Here is a 21363-nt window from a genome sequence, read left to right on the forward strand (position 1 = left end):
TTAAATTAAATTTTATCTGAAGATAAGGCCACATTCGAAGCTGCTGGAATTTTTTTTTATATTATATTTTATTTTATTTCATTTTAAATGTAATTTTTATAATTTTATACATTATTATCTGAAGCTGAGGCCACATTTGAAAAATTGTTTTATTTTATTTTTTTAATTTAACTTAAAAAAGCATTTTAATACATTAATACATCACAGTACATTTTGTTAACAGTTAATGCAACTGTTCATTGTTAATAATAATAGTTAATAAATACATTTTCAATGTAATAATGTATTAATTAATGTTGAAGTTTATAATTTTCGGTGTTAGCTCATGTTAACTAATGGAACTTTATTGTAAACTGTTAATGATAATAAAGTGTTGTTTGCACCTGTAAAAACCAAAAGTAAGATCATTATATGAAAGCATTATAAAATATTGGATATACGAACACAAGCTTTCATGAAACTGATAAACGTGGCTTGTTCTGGGTCTCTGCGGGCGCAGATTCGATGCGAGTCATGATAACACACTTCGAACAGATCATTAAACCCAGAGGCATTTCAGTCAGACGCACTTCTGCTCTAATTCAACGCTTTTAAGCACCAATGAGACGTCCTCAGGTAGAAGGAAATGGCTTTATAGAGTTGATTTCTCATCTAACAGTCATCTCAGTCCTGATTGCTCCGGGGGACGAGGCAGGCTTCAGCAGCGGGACATGCGCTTGCGGTACTGCTCCACTAGGGGCAGCAGACACCGCGGAGAGCTGGCCTGCAGGAGGAAGGAGTGCTCCAGGAGCTCAGTGGCACTCGCCCGCTCCAGAGGATCCCGGGTCAGCATGCGCTTCAGGAAGTCCTTCAGCACCTGGGACACCTGCCGACGGATGGGAGAACACATCAAACACCTGCAAAGGCCTTGTTACAACCACAACACTTTTGGACACTTGTTTATTTATCTTATTAATTATTTTGTATGTTGTTTTAAATTAAATTAAATTAAATTAAATTAAATTAAATTAAATTAAATTAAATAAAATAAAATAAAATAAAATAAAATAAAATAAAATAAAATAAAATAAAATTAAATTAAATTAAATTAAATTAAATTTTGAACACCAGTTCAAAGATGTTTGTATCAATTTGTCCACAATGTGACTTATTTACATTATTTTATATAGTGTTTATTATTTTATATAGTGTCATGTTATATAGTGTATTTAATTTAATTTAATTTAATTTAATTTAATTTAATTTAATTTAATTTAATTTTATTTTATTTTATTTTATTTTATTTTATTTTGAACACCAGTTCAAACATGTTTGTATCAAATTTTCCACAATGTGACTTCTTTATATAATTTTACATAGTGTTTATTATTTTATATAGTGCCATGTTATATAGTGTATTTAATTTAATTTAATTAATTTTTTATTTATTTTTTAATTTTATTTAATTTTATTTAATTTTATTTAATTTTATTTAATTTTATTTTATTTTATTTTATTTTGAACACCAGTTCAAACATGTTTGTATCAATTTGTCCACAATGTGACTTTTTTATATTATTTTATATAGTGTTTATTATTTTATATAGTGCCATGTTATATAGTGTATTTAATTTAATTTAATTAATTTCATTTAATTTAATTTAATTTTGTTTATTTTTTTATTTAAATTTTATTTTATTTTATTATAGTTCAAACATGTTTGTGTCAGTTTGTCGACAATGTGACTTCTTTACATTAATATATATTTGATATGGTGTTTATTGATATTATTATTTACACAGAGCAAACTTCAGCATCATATTGGGGAGTTTTGCAGTTCAGAAAAAGTCAAAATCATATTTTGTTCTTCCACATATGAAAAGGTTTAGATTTTTTATTTTATTTTATCGTGTATTTTTATTCTATTGTATTTTTTTTTTGTCTGATTAAATTGGTTAATAACTAATTATTTTTCACATGTTTTCTCTTGTATAATCATAATACTAGGTTTAGCTTGATGTAAAGCAATGGTTTAGTAATTTTTTTATTATTAGTAGGAATAATATTTGTATTCATATAGTTAAAAACCTGTTTGTATTGAAAAACTTTTTGAGATGTAGACTTATTAATTTATTAATGTCAAATAATTGCACGTTAAACTATATATCTTCACTTCTTTATTTTTGTATTATTTTAAATTTTGACCCATTTCATATGTCGACTAATTATTTTTCACATTCTTTCTTTTTATATTCGTGTCATTAGGCTTATTTTCATTCATTTATTATGATCTGCATTTAGAGAAATACACAGTTTTTGAGTGTGTGTTTGTAGGAATCTAGCTATCTGTAACTCTGCAGACGTTCATCTCTGTGTGTGTCTCTGTGATTAATGGAGAGGGTTTACTCGTACCTGATGAAGGTTGCGTACGGTGGGTGCCGGCTCGTCTCTCAGACGCTTCATGGCAGCCACCGGCGTCTCACTGAAGTACGGAGGCTCTCCGTCCACCATCTCCACCAGCATGATGCCCAGAGACCACACGTCCACCTGCAGACGCAGCACAGACGCTGCTTTACTCTGACCGTCTGCTTCATGTGTTTGTGTGGTGGTGTTCAGCTGTACCTCTGTTCCGTACGGGGATTTGGAGATGACCTCCGGAGCCATCCAGTACGGCGTTCCCACCAGAGACTTCCTCTTCGGGATATCTTTACTGATCTGAGCGCAGAAGCCAAAGTCTGACAGCTTGATCTGAGCCAGAGACACACAGATGAGATCAGAGCTCGGAAATGGTTTAGAGACATCGAAGATACATTTGTTTTAAAATCTATCATCCATCCATCCATCATCCATCCATCTATCATCCACCCATCCATCCATCATCCATCCATCTATCATCCATCATCCATCCATCCATCATCCATTTATCCATCATCCATCATCCATCCATCCATCCATCCATCATCCATCATCCATCCATCTATCATCCATCCATCCATCCATCATCCATCCATCTATCATCCATCATCCATCCATCCATCATCCATTTATCCATCATCCATCATCCATCCATCCATCCATCCATCATCTATCAATCCATCCATCCATCATCCATCTATCATCCATCCATCCATCCATCATCTATCAATCCATCCATCCATCCATCCATCTATCATCCATCCATCATCCATCCATCTATCAATCCATCCATCCATCCATCCATCCATCCATCCATCCATCATCCATCCATCATCCATCCATCTATCAATCCATCCATCATCCATCCATCATCCATCCATCTATCAATCCATCCATCCATCCATCCATCATCCATCCATCATCCATCCATCTATCAATCCATCCATCCATCCATCCATCCATCCATCTATCAATCCATCCATCATCCATCCATCATCCATCCATCTATCAATCCATCCATCCATCCATCCATCCATCCATCCATCTATCATCCATCCATCATCCATCCATCTATCAATCCATCCATCCATCCATCCATCCATCTATCATCCATCCATCATCCATCCATCTATCAATCCATCCATCCATCCATCCATCCATCCATCCATCATCCATCTATCAATCCATCCATCCATCCATCCATCCATCCATCATCCATCTATCATCCATCCATCTATCAATCCATCCATCCATCATCCATCCATCCATCCATCCATCATCCATCTATCATCCATCCATCAATCTATCATCCATCCATCATCCATCCATCATCTATCAATCCATCCATCCATCATCCATCCATCATCCATCTATCATCCATCCATCCATCTATCATCCATCCATCCATCCATCCATCATCTATCAATCCATCCATCCATCCATCCATCATCTATCATCCATCCATCCATCATCCATCCATCATCTATCAATCCATCCATCCATCATCCATCCATCCATCCATCATCTATCAATCCATCCATCCATCATCCATTCATCCATCATCCATCTATCATCCATCCATCCATCCATCATCTATCAATCCATCCATCCATCATCCATCCATCCATCCATCATCTATCAATCCATCCATCCATCATCCATTCATCCATCATCCATCTATCATCCATCCATCCATCCATCATCTATCAATCCATCCATCCATCCATCCATCTATCATCCATCCATCATCCATCCATCATCTATCAATCCATCCATCCATCATCCATCCATCCATCCATCATCTATCAATCCATCCATCCATCATCCATTCATCCATCATCCATCTATCATCCATCCATCCATCCATCATCTATCAATCCATCCATCCATCATCCATCATCCATCTATCATCCATCCATCTATCAATCCATCCATCCATCATCCATCCATCCATCCATCATCCATCTATCATCCATCCATCCATCTATCATCCATCCATCATCCATCCATCATCTATCAATCCATCCATCCATCATCCATCCATCCATCATCTATCAATCCATCCATCAATCAATCCATCATCCATCCATCCATCCATCCATCTATCAATCCATCCATCCATCCATCCATCATCCATCCATCATCCATTCAATCATCCATAACCTAATGTCATATATATATATATAGTGGTTTGAATAGTGGCTCAGACACAGATGGACTCACGCGTCCGTCCAGCGAGAGCAGGATGGAGTCACTCTTGATGTCTCGGTGTATGACGCCCTGTGAGTGGAGATACGCCAGCGCCTGCAGCACAGCTTCACACACGGTGGCGATCTGCTCCTCGCTCAGCCTGAACACAACCCCAACCTTCAAACTCTGATTCCTGATCCATAACTTATTCATAATCGTTTTGAGTTAAAAAACTGATTTTGTTAGTCTGGGAAAACACTTTTTGAGATGTATTCATGCACTATAAATGTCTTCAGATCAGTTTAAAAATGTTTTATTTTATAATTTTGTCTCATTTAATCTGATGACTAATTATTATTATTATTATTATTATTATTATTATTATTATTATTATTATTTTGTTGAATATTCATGACATTAGCTTTATTCTGCATGCTTATTAATTTATTCATGCCAAAAAATAATAATCTTCAAATCAAAATGAAAATAATTTTATTTTAAATTATTTAATTGTATTTTTTTATTATTATTATTATTATTTATTTTTTTTTTATTTTTTTTTTGGCTCGTTTCACTTGTTGACTCATTTCATTATTTTATATTTCTTTTGTATATTCATGACACTAGTTTTAACCTGCTGTAATATTTTGTAGGAATGTTTTGGTTCACTTATTATTATTTATATATTATTCATATTATTATTCATAGACATATCAACATAGATATTCACTTGAGATACAGACTTATGGATTCATTCATCAGTCATATAATTGCCAGTCAAACAAATTGTCTTCCAGTAAGTATAAATTAGTTTTATATTATTTTCAATTATTTTCGTAAAAAAAAAAAAAAAAAAAATATATATATATATATATATATATATATATATATATATATATATATATATATATATAAATAATTTTTGGGCTCATTTAAATATGTTGACTGATTCTTTTAATATTTTTTTTTCTTTTCTTCTAATTATATTTGATATTATATTTTATTGTATATTCATGACATTAGGTTTAGATCAATAACTTCTCTGTACATCACCCTCTTGTGGTATGAATCAAGTACAACAGTAATAAAATAAATAAAAGTGTTGATATTAATTATTAAATAATATTGTATTGCATTATTTTATTTTAAATTATATATTTTATTACATTATTTTAGGTTATATTGTTTTATTTTAAATTATTGGGTTGTTTCAGCCAAAAATTTAATTTCAGTAAAAGTTTAAGAAAATGAAGTAGTAAAATTTGACAGAAATTGAACCTAAAGTTGGGGTGCAACAACCCAGCATTTTTTAGATATAATTTTTTATATAAATGTATTTTTTATTATATTACATTATTTTAAATTACTATATTATATTATGATATTAGTTTTTAATATATTTAATATTGTATTCTATAACTTTTGTTTATTTTAAGTTCTATTGTATTCTCTTTAAAATTATATTATATTATATTATATTATATTATATTATATTATATTATATTATATTATATTATATTGGAAATAAAATGTCAAATGAATCAGTTTAAGATCATTAATGCATTCATTTCATTTAAATCTGACTTCAATTAAAAGTGTCACTAATGAACTTTTCGGAAGTTAAAAGTCATGAATTCAGAATTTATTTGATTTTATTTTTGCTCAAAGGCATTTTTAAAAGGGGTATCTCACAGGATCTTTAACTAGAAGACTAACCTACCCATGTGAACGCATATTTCTCATAAATCCTACAGAGATCAGAACGAAACCATGAGCCTCTAGATTAACTGGAGAAATGATGAGGTTGTGCTGTGGTACCTGGTCTCAGACACGATGTTTGTTAGAGCTCCTCCCTGCAGATACTCCATGATGACCCACAGCTCCTCCTCCACCAGAGCGCTCCTGAACATCTCCACCACGTTCCTGTGCTGGTAATCTCTCATGATCACCACCTGAACACACACCAACACAACCCCACATTTTTAATTTAATTTAATTTAATTTAATTTAATTTAATTTAATTTAATTTAATTTTATTTTATTTTATTTTATTTTATTTTATTTTATTTTATGTTATTATTATTATTTTTTTTTCATAAGAGACATTCAACGTTAATAGTGTTTACAGTGTTCCAAAATATAATTTATATGTATATATGTTAATTTAATATTTAATTACATTTTTAATTGAACTAAATTTAATATTTAATTTAAATACATTTCATTTTTAATTAAATTTTTTATTAAAATTTTAATTAAATTTAATGTAATTTAATTTTTTTAATTTAATTTAATTTAATTTTTTTTATTTTATTAAATTTATTAAATTTTATTAGATTTTATTAAATTTTATTAAATTTTATTTTATTTTATTTCAAAATACATTAATAACCCTAGACATTTCCCTTTCAAAACATTTTTCTATAATTCAAAACATTTTGTGGCCCTTGAGTAACGAGATGCAACCCTATAATCTCAAGATTAGACACTAATATCAACAAATGTGTTTTAATTCTATAGTTGGATATTGAACATATCAACATAGACAGTGAATGCATGATATTTAAATTTAAAGGAATAGTTTACACAAAAATGTCTCATCCGAGGTGTAGATTAGTTTGTTTCTTCATCAGATTTGAAATGTAGCAGTGCATCAGTGTCTCATCGATGGATGCTCTGCAGTGAATGGGTGCCGTCAGAATGAGAGTCTGATAAAAACATCACAATAATCACAAATGATTCGGACCAGACCACTTTTTCACTAGAGGAAGTGTTTTGATGGATTCATATTTTAGTTAAAAATGTCATAACGACAGACTTGTTTCTTACAAACACATAGCTTTTGTCTTCTCCAATGCTCCATTTCTCCAAATCTAATGAAGAAACAAACTTCATCACTGAGGGTGAGCATGTTTTCAATTTTGGAGGAACTATTCCTTAAAGCATTGTGTTGTTGTTGGACCTCATTGAAGAGCAGTTCTCTGCGCTGTTGTCTCCTGAGGTCCATCATCTTTACAGCCACCACCCGTCCGCTGTGTTTCTCTCGGGCGATGCACACCACACCCGTCGAACCCTCGCCGATCTTCACGAAGTTCTCCAGATACGAGCGCGGGTCTCCTTTGTCCACCACCATCTGCAGCGCGGCCTTGAACTGCTCGTGGGTGACTTTGGGCGGGTCGGGCGGCGGTCGGGGCGAGGGGTGCTGCGGGGGTCTGAATGCAGGCGAGCAGGTTCCCGGAGGGCTGTTAGCCAGAGAGCCGGTGGGAGACGGCCGGGGCTGAGACGGACTGTCCTGTCTGGGGTAGAGACCCGGGTTTGGGCAGCCCAAGTGTCTCATGAAGGGGTCTGGCCCGGGGGGCCGGTAACTGATGTTGGGCGAGAGGCCGATGGTGTAGCTGGAGGAGGAATGCACCGCTCTGTGAGGTCTGGTGCCGCTCACGAGAGGACTGCTGGTGCCGCTGTGCAGATATCCAGGCTGGAGTCTCACTGCTGCGTCCGCCTGTGTGCAATACAAATACGACTGGGTTTCCTTTACTTGTTTATCAATATGCATTCATCTAACAAACACTTTTCAAAGGGACTTACATAGTGCACATAGTGCTGAAACATTATTATAATTGTAGGGATCTTAATTATCATTGTTCTCTGCTAAAACTGATCGTGCAGACCAAACCATAAGAGCTGAACCTTGGTCAGATGGTAGTAGTATTGACTGATACTCGGCTCCAATCAGCGCTACAGTGATCAAAAACACAAAACTGCTCATAACTCCTAAACCATTTGTCGTAGACTCAGAAATTACATTTTTTTGAATCCTTGGGTCAAAACGAACAAAAAAAAACATGTAATTGTTCAAAATCGACTTTTGCGAACTAGTCCTAGGTTTTTAACTCAATCGGAACCAAACCACTGTACAGTACAGTGAATATGAATAATTACCAAAAAATATATATTTTTTTTTTATTTCGACTGACCATTGCATTGTTTGTAAGGGGTGGAGCCACTTTTACTAAAATGTCCAAAAAAAAATTATAAATTGCAAGATGTAAATAGAATTTTTTTGGGGAAAGCCATTATAGCAAGATCTTAACTCACAATTCAGAGGAAAAAAAACTTGTGGGATAAAAACTAAAAAAAAAAAAAAGGTGAGATATAAACTTAAAATTCAGAAAAGTCAGAATTGCGAGACATTAAATTTTAATTCAGAGAAAACTCAAAAATGCGTGATGTAAACGAAAAAGTCAGTATTACAAGATATATAAAAAAAAAGGGAAAGCTAGAATTGTGAGATAAAAAGCACATAAATGCCCCTTGGGTAAATTTGTAGAAATAGACAACAATACTTTGTATAAGTCAAAATATTAAATGTATCTTCTATGCCAAAAATCATTAGGATATTAAGTAAAGGTCATGATCCGTTAAGATATTTAGTAAATTTCCTACTTTAAATATATCAAAACGTAATTTCTGATTAGTAATATGCATTGCTAAGAACTTCATCTGAACAACTTTAAAGATGATTTTCTCAATATTTAGATTTGTTTCTATCCTTAAGTATTCAGCTTTCATGTATAAATCTGGTTTTGTGGTCCCGGGTCACATATTTCTATGCCGTAGCAGAATATTGTTTGGTACCTTCAGGTCGTATGAGGAGTACGGTCTCCCCGGGCTGTTCTGTGGACGGTCCAGCGGTCTGTTAGTGCTCCTCGTGTCCGGCGTCACACCGTCTCCGTGTGTCAAGGTGGGGCTGTAGAAGCAGGTGATGGGGATCTCTCGTCTCATCATGAGAGGCGGCGCAGGTACAGGGATGGACGGCGGAGGACGAGCGCTCATGCTGACCTCGTAAGTGGATTTGGCGCGGGGCAGAACGCCGTTGGGCTGCAGCATCACGCTCTTCTTCGGACCCATGTACGGCGTGCTGCTCTCGCTGTGGAAGTTGCGTGATTTCTCGTCCCAGTGATGGTCAGGCTCGTCCAGGGCTTCGTACTGATACACATCGGCCTCGCTGACCTCCCCGAGGCGTCCGAGCGACTGCGGTCTCCTGCGGATCGACGGGCTGCTCCTGCGCAGGGAGTTGGAGCTGGTGACGGACAGACGGCTCATGTCGGACAGCATGGCTGATATATAGTCTCCGTGGCCGATCATGCTGCCGCGCACGATGGTCTGGAGAGAGAACAGAGTCAAGTTTGATTAATGCCAGCTGATACTCGGCTCCAATCAGCGCTACAGTGATCAAAAACACAAAACTGCTCATAACTCCTAAACCATTTGTCGTAGACTCAGAAATTACATTTTTTTGAATCCTTGGGTCAAAACGAACAAAAAAAAACATGTAATTGTTCAAAATCGACTTTTGCGAACTAGTCCTAGGTTTTTAACTCAATCGGAACCAAACCACTGTACAGTACAGTGAATATGAATAATTACCAAAAAATATATATTTTTTTTTTATTTCGACTGACCATTGCATTGTTTGTAAGGGGTGGAGCCACTTTTACTAAAATGTCCAAAAAAAAATTATAAATTGCAAGATGTAAATAGAATTTTTTTGGGGAAAGCCATTATAGCAAGATCTTAACTCACAATTCAGAGGAAAAAAAACTTGTGGGATAAAAACTAAAAAAAAAAAAAGGTGAGATATAAACTTAAAATTCAGAAAAGTCAGAATTGCGAGACATTAAATTTTAATTCAGAGAAAACTCAAAAATGCGTGATGTAAACGAAAAAGTCAGTATTACAAGATATATAAAAAAAAAGGGAAAGCTAGAATTGTGAGATAAAAAGCACATAAATGCCCCTTGGGTAAATTTGTAGAAATAGACAACAATACTTTGTATAAGTCAAAATATTAAATGTATCTTCTATGCCAAAAATCATTAGGATATTAAGTAAAGGTCATGATCCGTTAAGATATTTAGTAAATTTCCTACTTTAAATATATCAAAACGTAATTTCTGATTAGTAATATGCATTGCTAAGAACTTCATCTGAACAACTTTAAAGATGATTTTCTCAATATTTAGATTTGTTTCTATCCTTAAGTATTCAGCTTTCATGTATAAATCTGGTTTTGTGGTCCCGGGTCACATATTTCTATGCCGTAGCAGAATATTGTTTGGTACCTTCAGGTCGTATGAGGAGTACGGTCTCCCCGGGCTGTTCTGTGGACGGTCCAGCGGTCTGTTAGTGCTCCTCGTGTCCGGCGTCACACCGTCTCCGTGTGTCAAGGTGGGGCTGTAGAAGCAGGTGATGGGGATCTCTCGTCTCATCATGAGAGGCGGCGCAGGTACAGGGATGGACGGCGGAGGACGAGCGCTCATGCTGACCTCGTAAGTGGATTTGGCGCGGGGCAGAACGCCGTTGGGCTGCAGCATCACGCTCTTCTTCGGACCCATGTACGGCGTGCTGCTCTCGCTGTGGAAGTTGCGTGATTTCTCGTCCCAGTGATGGTCAGGCTCGTCCAGGGCTTCGTACTGATACACATCGGCCTCGCTGACCTCCCCGAGGCGTCCGAGCGACTGCGGTCTCCTGCGGATCGACGGGCTGCTCCTGCGCAGGGAGTTGGAGCTGGTGACGGACAGACGGCTCATGTCGGACAGCATGGCTGATATATAGTCTCCGTGGCCGATCATGCTGCCGCGCACGATGGTCTGGAGAGAGAACAGAGTCAAGTTTGATTAATGCCAGCTGAAACCGGACACTGTTTAAAGAGCGCGTGAATTCACACTTTCCTCCGAGGAGCCTATTTGTGACAGATTTGTGTTTATGAAACACTGAATGACTCGGAAGACTAAAGCAAGGAGGCTTCTTTTGTTGATGACTGATGATGCCATTTATGTCACCTTTTTGCTGTATTGATAATATAATATAAAATGCATTTATTTATTCATTTATAATAATAAAATATCAGCTTTTCTGCAAATCAGACTGACAGACTAAGAATTTCTTTATTGCAAATTAAGAGCAAGACAAAGTTAAACCTTTTCATGTTTTGTTAATTGCTGATGATGACATATAAGTCACCTGTATGTCATTTTTATCATTATTAATAAATATAATACTATAAACTCCATCCATCCTAATATATTATTCATAATACAAATATTTCTACAATAGTATTTATATTTTTGTTTATTGGTGTTTAATCGTTATTTGTTATTTCTTTCTTTTTGTTTGTTTTTTTGTTTTGTTTTGTCTTTATAATGAAAAAGAAAGCGAAGAGAGAAGATGGGATTTCTGCAAATGAACAAAATAAAAAAAAAGGTTAACAAAGATGCTATTTTGTTTATTTCAGATGATGCCACTTATGTCACTTTTATGTAGTTTTATGATTTTATGATATTTATAATAATATAAACTGCATTTGTTTAGTTATTTATATATTTATTATACTATAAAATATGTTATTTATAATAATACAAAATATTTTTACAATGTTATTTATATAGATAAGAAGCCAATGTGACAGAGGATTTTTCCTATTTCTTGTGTGGGATCAAAAAGCATCAAACATAAAATTTTTAAAAAAAATGCAACAATTAATTTAGTGTATGGGACCTTTTTTCGAGTCACAAATATTAAGAAATGTGAAATACTTTGTGAATTAATTGTGAAGTAGTAAACAATGTTTCTTGAAGCACGTTTTTCAAGAAAGTTAAGCTGGGGAAAAATAAAAATGCATTAAAATGTTTTGCTATAATACAAGAATATAATTTACAAGAAAATCCCTAACACTTTAATATTATTTATTTTGGATTATTATTATTATCCAAATGTAAAAAGCATTAAAATGAAAAAGCAACAGATTTTTCAGTTTCCAGGACCTTTTGAGTCACAAACTAGGGTGTGAATTTTAATTTTTTTTTAAGTTGTAAAATTATTGAAGTAAATTATTATTTTTTTTTTTTAAATGCAGGTGAAAAATAAAAATGCATTAAAACGTTTATCTTTTTTTCACTTGAAAATACACTACTTATGTGAAAAACATGCGGTTGCCAAACTGTTTGCTACAAATTTTTCAATAAAATTGTTGTTGCAAAAGCCATTTGATGAATTTCATGCATCACGTGACTTTAAAGTGACATGAATTTAATGTATTCTCATTTGCATTTCAGCTTTTAATATAAATAATGATTTCACAATTATTTATTATTTATTATTTATTAGAAAAAAAGGATGTTTTGGGTTACTTAGATTATTGAAGAAGGTTTTACAACAAAATTGGCAAAAAAAATAAAAATGCACTAAAACCTTTTTTCTTCAATAGAAGAATATAATTTACAAGAAAAGCCCTCACCCATTCATTTTATTCATTTGCTCTATTTTTTCTTTCATGCATCTGATCCTAATCGTGCGATGCAAAGACATGCTGTTGTTAATGTATTTACAAATTGTTCAATTAAAAATCTTTGTTAATAAAACTTCACATTTGATATAGTGCATGCATCATGTCACTTTAAAGTAATTTTTTGGCTGAATAATGTCGGGAATGTTTTGGAGCTTCTCAAAGCAGTTTTCATTAATGTTTTCTCTGCATGATATATTTATTTGTATATACTGTAATCCTGACCTTCTTTGGCTTGAGCTCCACCGGTGTGATCCGGGACGGGTCCACCATGGGTTTGGCTCTCCGCAGGTTTTCTATTAAACTCTGCCATTGTGTGGGAAGACCCACGAAGACTCCTCGCTTCACATCGAACGACGTATGAACGCGATGCTCGAAGTTCTCCGGCGCTGAAATCTCCGGCCTCTTCTTCTTCTTCTTCTTCTTGCGAAACATCGTCAGATCCTACAGCAGAAAGATTTCTGAATGCATTATTTATAATACGTATCTATTGCTATTTAGACAATGCATTAAAACAGATGACAACCGATTTCAGATGTAAAACATATATATATATATATATATATATATAATAGAAATGGTAAACACTGGTGATAGCTACCATGTTGTATCCATACTTAATGAATCATTTCAGTGTCTATTTTTGTCCTTTTCTTGCAAAGTTGCCCTAAATCTGGCCAAAATGCCAAAGAAAAGCTAATAACCCTCGCTCTCTGTTTAGGAAAACATCCTTTCAGGGCTTTTCTTCTTGCAGCTGAGCTTTCTGAAAGCCAAGGACGTCGAGGGACCTTTTTCTAGTTCACTTCAGGTAATCAATCTTGTCTTGACAGAATTATGCACTGAAAAAAAAACAAAAAGAAAACTCAGAAATAGTGATTTTCGCAAATAATTACAAAGAAATGGCAAGTTACACTGCATTAATCCTCTGATGCATGAAAAAGTAGCTTAATTTTGTATATTAAAAAATTAAAAGAGTTAACATTCTGCATGTAAAATACAAAAATAAAACAATAATTGTTTTTATAAACATTAATCAGAATTCTTGGATGTTTCGGGGAGATACAAGTGTAATATAATTAATTATATTATTATATAATACACTTTTTTTTATTAAATTGTTTAATTTCATAGCACAATTTAGTTATTTATTTAAAATAAATACAACATCCTCCATATATTTTTTCACAGTGAATAATGAGTGATTAAAAAATAAAATAAATTAGAAAATACTGTCAGCAACCAGAAAAACAATAAAGTCACCATGTTTAAATAAAATGTTATATGATATATTGTAATACATTTTCTTGCCACTAGTCTGAACATGGAAGCAAAACAGTCCGAAATATAAAAACTGATCTGTGCATGAAAATACAATAGTTTTGCATGTAGTGCATAGCTTTTCTCTGATGTTTCTCCTCCTGATAATTCAAAGTCAAACCTTTTATGCATTTGTGCATTTTTTTCAACAGCATTCATTTAGAAATTACAGTTTTACAGTCTTTTGCAAACTGACAATAACAGTGTACGCCTATTTAACTGCTTGTCCTTGAGAAGAAGAGCTTCTTTATACAGCAAGACTATTTATTAAAGTAATAGTTCAGCCAAAAACAAAGGATTTGGAGAAATGTAGCATTGCATCAGTGTCTCATCAATGGATGCTCAAACCAGCATTAAGACCTTTTTAATATCTAAAATATGATATTACCATTTTAACACTCCCTTCAGTGAAAAAGTGCATCAAAATCCAGTCACATATTAGTTTAGATCTGTTTAAACGCTGCTTGATCTGTGCAGATTTCTCTCCTGATTCAGACCAGAACACTTTTTCACTGGAGGAAGTCTTATTATGGATTATTGACTCATAAAATCATCTTAACGCTGGATGTGTTTCAGGTTTTGTCTTCTCCAGATGTTCACTGATGGACTGGAGTGCTGTGGATTATTGTGATGTTTTTACCAGACTCTCATTCTGACGGCACCCATTCACTGCAGAGCATCCATTGATGAGACACTGATGCAATGCTACATTTCTACAAACCTGATGAAGAAACAAACTTGGAACCTTGAGGGTGAGCACATTCTCAGAAAAAAATTAAAAATAAAAATAACATTTTGTCAAATAAGTATTTAATTTCTTCATACAGATTTTGTATTTATTTATTTATTGCCTGGGAAGCATTTCACATCTGCGTGCATGTTCAGGAGAGCATAAGTGTATAAGTGACGCAATCTTTGTTATTTTGTTTCTCTCTTTCTATTCTGTAACATCTGTCCCAACAATATCACATATCAGATATATAATTATTAAAAAATAACTCTCATAAAGCAACATATTTTTGCTATTTGACAAATGAATTTCCATTACATTGTTTTCCAGTTAATGATTACTGCATTCAGATTTTTTTTTAAACATTTAAAGATTGCATTTAAAGATAAAACACTTTAGATATAAAATATCATATATTTATAAATAGATATATATAGCCCATAAAATTAGCATAGCTAGAAAAGAAAAAAATAAATTATATTTTATTTTATCATATAAAATATAATGGTAATTGTAATGCTGCTTTTTAAATATATTACAAAAATATTTTATTAATTAAAATATTTCATATTATAGCAGAATATCTAAAAATATATAACATATAAATCATATAAGATATCTTAGATATGAGCATAATCAGAAACATTTAATTTAATGAATTAATGAATAGCACAAGTGTGTTGAAGAACACAAAGATGAGGAAGAAGCTGTGTGTTTATGAGGTTTCTCCTGGATTTGAGTGTTTTATTCATTTCTGTCAACAGTAGTGTTACTAAAATCACTTCACATAAAAGCATCTGCCAAATGCATGAATTTAAATCCTCTTACAGATGCTTTAAAATCATATACAACGATGATAAATATTTTGTTTTCTCTGTTTATTTAAATAAATAGTTCTGTCATGCTACAGAATATATGCATGCTCTGCATATTTGATCTGTCAATCATCTCCACATGATTCAACTTAAAAGTTCAGCTGATTTACTAATCGTATCATTTTTACTCATAATAAGGGTAATAATTATAATACATTGATTAAATCACGGTCTGTCTCTCATTACTCATGTCCAAACCACCCAAACAGTAGATCTGAAGTAGCAGAGAATGACATTTACAGCTTTATTTTTATCACTTCACAGACTTGCAAGTAATTTGTTTTATAATTATCCCTCTCCGAACATTACACACATTATATAAAGTGTGAGATGTGATGATTCACTTTACTGCAGAATTCAGAACAAATGCATTTCTAAATATCTATATCTATATCTAATCTATATATAATATATTATCTTCATTAGTGCAATCTTTTAAAACCAGTATGCAGTGAGAAAAGAATGTCATGCAAAGTATTTAAATGAAAGTATATATCTGATGAGTGATAATAAATGTAAATGCTTTGCAAAATGTTCCTTTTATTAAGACAATTCCTTTTTAATATCAGAAATTACTTTAAAAAATAAACACGTACTTCAGCTGTGATCATTTGTCTTCTGAGAATTTAATTTAATTTAATTTAATTTAATTTAATTTAATTTAATTTAATTTAATTTAATTTAATTTAATTTAATTTAATTTAGCTTTTTTTTGCCCTAGCAGCTCATAAATTATAATGAATTATGTTATATGTGTAATTTTAATAGTTTATTTTCAGTGGTAATTCTCAATACAATTTCTATTGTTTGTTTGTTTGTTTGTTTATTTCAACAGGGACAATGTGGAAAAACATTAATTAAAGATGTTTTGCACCAGATTTAGATTTATTGTGTTAACACTGTGTGAAACGTTCTATCCCACAATGCAATGTGCTTGACTTGAGTAATTCACTCAAACTGGCAAACAATATTTAACACAAAATTGGAATAAAATGCAGAAATAAAATAAAAAGTAAGTGATAATAGGATGCTAGTTAGTGTATTAAGCATGCAACTTTGTGAGGTCACTGCATAGTGACCCACATCTAGTTTAGATCACTGAAAATGTGCATCATTCAATCATTTACTCTTTGACCTACACTGAAATCCCCATATCGCCAGATAAAGCCTTAAAAATTAAGCTACCAAAAGGAAAATAAGTTAAGAACCAGCATCTATAAATTTATCAAGATATCTTAATTGCTTCTTACAGTTATAGCAATGCAAGCTTTGGAGGGAAAAACACTAAAAGTGCTTTTCCCCTTTATTGAATGGTCACCATTGGCATATAATGCAACCAAGATGGTCAACAGATTTTACTAACAGGCCTGCCATGCTCTGTGTAAAAATAATATAACGATGCTGCAGTCTTTCTAAGGTCATTTTGGCTCTAAAATCGAAATCTTCAAGACAGTGGATTACTCAGTAAACCTACATCCATGACATTTAATATTTTGACTTTCTTCTTCATTTATGTATTTCTTTAACCAGAAACCAAATCTAATCACAATCACCCACATGCATGTCATTTCATGCTAACGAAATGCACAACATTCATGCACTGTCTGAGTATGTATGTGTGCATCTGCATGCTTGTGTGGAACGTGTTTCTGGGCTAAATGGAAAATAATATATATATATGATTTTTATTATATATCTGCATGAAGATCCAGCCATCTTTTCTGTTGCAAAGCCTAAACCAGGATATATTTTGAGTGTCAGTTTGCCATCTGAATCTCTTGTTCTTTCTGCTTCTTCATTCTCCAGGGGATGTTTAGCCTCAGTCCCATGCATTCTCATTCACATCTCCAGCGCTTACATAAAGAGTCTCAAACTCTATATTAACATCTCTAGTGCTCAGAGAAGAGGTTTTCATGGGCTGGTTAGTGTCTAAACTTAGGATGACAGAAATAAATGTACTATGTATTACGAGACTTTCCTGATTCTGTTAAATATTCAACTCTCTTTTAATCACATGACGTTTTGCTCATGTTAAGAAAGCTGTAGGAAAACAACTAATTTGTCAGTTGTTGTCATTCACTAAGAATTCCTCAAATCTGATGTTTATATGAACTGTTAACATTGCAATCTGATGAAAGAAGCATGCAATATGACATTGCACTGAAGGAATCAGAGGAAAAAATCATTTTAATTTTGTGGCTCACGGGTCAAAAGTTTTTGAAAGTTTAGACAAGTGGTGGCGCTAGAGAGTTTGAGTCAGAGACTCCAAATTTGCTATGGTGACTTTTCTCACTAGCCTCTATCAGTGTGCCAAATTTCACAACTTTCCTGCAAGCGGTTCTATGGGCTGCCATAGACTTGCAGCGGAAGAAATAAATCACACTAATGGATACAATAGGTGCCTATGCATCTGTGGTGCTTGGCCCCTAATAAAAGCCTAATTCATAGTTTTTAAAGCCTCCAGAAACTATCTGCCGCTGGTCTATTAACATATAAAAAATATTTGCTATTGACAAATAAGTAATTTTGTCAGAATACACTGCTTTTGCCCCATAACGGTGTATTTACAACATCCACCAGCAGAGGCAACCTAACCCTGCCCTACTAACTCATCAACCCTAACCCTAATGAGGAAGAAGAGACTGATTAAAGAAGTTAAGAAGCTCATCATGGCACTGCTGTGAGTAATTGTTTGCCTTCCTAACATATCTAAGGCTATTCCTAGAAAGAAAGCTTTTCATGTTACTAATTTAACAAATAAGTTAAACACAACTCGAAAAGATCTGTAGAACGAAGTAGTTCAATGTTTTTTTTTAACAGCAAAGCATACTAGCAATGCCAAAGTCATGGGTTTGAATCCAAGTACTGATAACAAGTTGAATTGGATAAAAGTGTCAGCCAAATGCATAAATGTAAATTTATACATGCATATCTAGATATGACTAAGATCCTGGTATTTCTGAAAGTGCATTTGAAAGTATTTAAATGTTGTTCTGTTTAACAGAATTAAGAGATGCACAAATTCTTGCATTTGGAATGAAATGTGATTATTGGTCGGTTTGAGGTGTTTGCATGAATGCTTTTCATTCACTCTTAAAAATAAAGGTTCTGTAGTTCCAAGAACCTCCTTTATTATCCATAAATCCATAAATGTTCTTCACACATCTACACTTTATAAAATAAATGTTTTTGGAGTGATGCCATAGAGGAATCATTTTGGTTTCCCCAACTAACCTTTCAATGATCGGTTCCTAAAAGCATGAAATCATTTTAAGAACCTTTTCCACGGCACTATAAAGAACCTTTTATTCAAGGGAAAGGTTCCAATGATGTTAAAAGGTCCTCATGGCACTGTAGATCCCAATAAAGAGCCTTTATTTGTAAGAAAAACTGGTTCTTTTAAAAACTGTCCATTGAAAGATTCTTTGGAGAACCAAAATTGGTTAATCTACACTCAGTCTCTTAATAATGACGGTTCTTCATTGGCATTGCTGGTTCCATTGCGAACATCTATGGATTGTTTACACTGCACAAGAGGTTCTTTAAAGTGGAAAAAAAATATTTAGATTGTTAAGATGTCTTTCACACTTACACTCTTAAAATAAAAGTTTCAAAAGATCAGTTCCTAAAAGAACTCATTTTTTCTTAGTATGATAAACATTTTAATTAAGAACCGTATCCACTTTAAAGAATAAAGGAAAGTTTCCATTGATGTTAAAAGCTCCTCAACCACGGATGCCAAGAAAAAGCCTTTATTCTAAGAAGATAAAAGTGGTTCTTTCAAGAACTGTTCAGTGAAAGGTTCTTCAAAGAACCAAAAATAGTTCTTCAATGGCATCGCTGCATAAAATCCCTTTTATTTTTAGGTTTGACTGACTCTACACTTCTGCGCTTCACTCTTTGGGGAACATGTGCTTCTGAGGGTGCCTCGAATGTCCTATAATTCTCTGGAGGGACTTTAATATATCAGCTCCATTATGGGATGAACTTTGCAAGGTTGACTTTGAGTGAAGAAGCCCAAATGATGCCTCGCGTATGTTTTCATCCTTGCATGCAAATGCATCGCGAGAGAGTCTGAGGAGGAGGGGATGCGCGAGGGGGAAGGAAGGTAAAAGCATGTCCTCATCAGCACAGCTTTACCTTCTCATTCTGCCTTCATTATCTATCTATCTGTGCGTCTTTCTCCGGCGATGCAACACAAAGCAGCGGCGCGCGCGGCAGCGTCATGAGCTCGCGTATAGATGTCAAAACGCCGCTCTTCTTACCTTGCCGTTGTGCGGAGAGGACTTCACGAGCCTCTCCTGCTGGGAACAGGCTTTGTGGTGCTGTATGAGCTCAATCAGCCTCCCACTGCAGGATGCCGCGATGCATTTCTGCCATCTCTGAGAGATGATGCTCCAAGCCGCGCATCTGATCTCCCTGCATCCCTTGCTAACGTGATCATTGCATGGAGAAAACTAGGTACAATCCACATCTAAGAGGAAACGAGAACAGCCTGCATCCTCTCTCTCTCTCCTCGACCTCCAGTGTGTAGGAGACGGTTCACGCCCCCTCTGTCGTCGTGGTGAAGCGTTTCCACGTGAGCGCGTGATTTGAGACAGGTCTCTTCAGTCGCGCGCTGATAAAGCGGTCAGCTCATGAATAATTAATGAGATGAATAGGGTCATGACAGGACAGAAGCTGAATCATCAAATATTTAATACAGTAAACATAGATTACAGAAGAAATACCAGTAATTGTGTTAATTCATTCATCACAATAATAATAAAAAAAAGGTTATATAGGCTATTTGCAGGGGTGTCATAGGGTGGCAGATGCCACCCTAAAAGAAAGCCTTGCCACCCCTGCTGCCACCCCAGTTGGCAGCAACAAATTAAAGGTTATGGCCAATCTGAAAATTTACAAGCGCGAATCTTTTGTGATTCGTGATCCCGCTCTGAACTCCCGAACTGATTCAAATGATGCGCGATCCCCAAACTAACTCAAATGATTCGCGAACCCGCTTTGAACTCCCAAACTGACTCAAATGATTCGCGATCCCGCTCCGAACTCCCAAACTGACTCAAATGATTCGCGATCCCCATAACTGACTCAAATGATTCGCGATCCCGCTACGAACTCCCGAACTGACTCAAATGATTCGCGATCCCGCTACGAACTCCCGAACTGATTCAAATGGTTTGCGATCCCCAAACTGACTCAGATGATTCGCGAACCCGCTTTGAACTCCCGAACTGATTCAAATGGTTTGCGATCCCCAAACTGACTCAAATGATTCGCGATCCCGCTCCGAACTCCCAAACTGACTCAAATGATTCGCGATCCCGCTCCGAACTCCCATAACTGACTCAGATGATTCGCGAACCCGCTTTGAACTCCCGAACTGACTCAAATGATTCGCAAACCCGCTCTGAACTCCCGAACTGATTCAAATGGTTTGCGATCCCCAAACTGACTCAAATGATTCGCGATCCCGCTACGAACTCACGAACTGATTCAAATGATTTTCAATC

At 34.6% G+C, this 21363-nt stretch overlaps 1 protein-coding gene across 1 annotated transcript; it reads right to left on the reverse strand.

The window, feature by feature from the left end:
- Positions 1–201: 201 nt before the first annotated feature.
- Positions 202–20533, reverse strand: LOC113116912 (serine/threonine-protein kinase PAK 6-like). The gene is made up of 10 exons (XM_026285210.1): positions 20116–20533; positions 13154–13372; positions 10707–11234; positions 9220–9747; positions 7547–8083; positions 6403–6536; positions 4618–4744; positions 2602–2727; positions 2392–2526; positions 202–865 (listed from the first exon to the last, which is right to left on the reverse strand). Exons 2-10 carry the CDS (start codon positions 13361–13363, stop codon positions 698–700), a joined length of 2493 nt encoding a protein of 830 aa, XP_026140995.1. The 5' UTR covers positions 13364–13372; positions 20116–20533; the 3' UTR covers positions 202–697.
- Between the last annotated feature and the right edge of the window lie 830 nt (positions 20534–21363).

Source organism: Carassius auratus, chromosome 17 (assembly GCF_003368295.1).
Source record: "Carassius auratus strain Wakin chromosome 17, ASM336829v1, whole genome shotgun sequence".
Taxonomy (NCBI): Eukaryota; Metazoa; Chordata; class Actinopteri; order Cypriniformes; family Cyprinidae; genus Carassius; species Carassius auratus.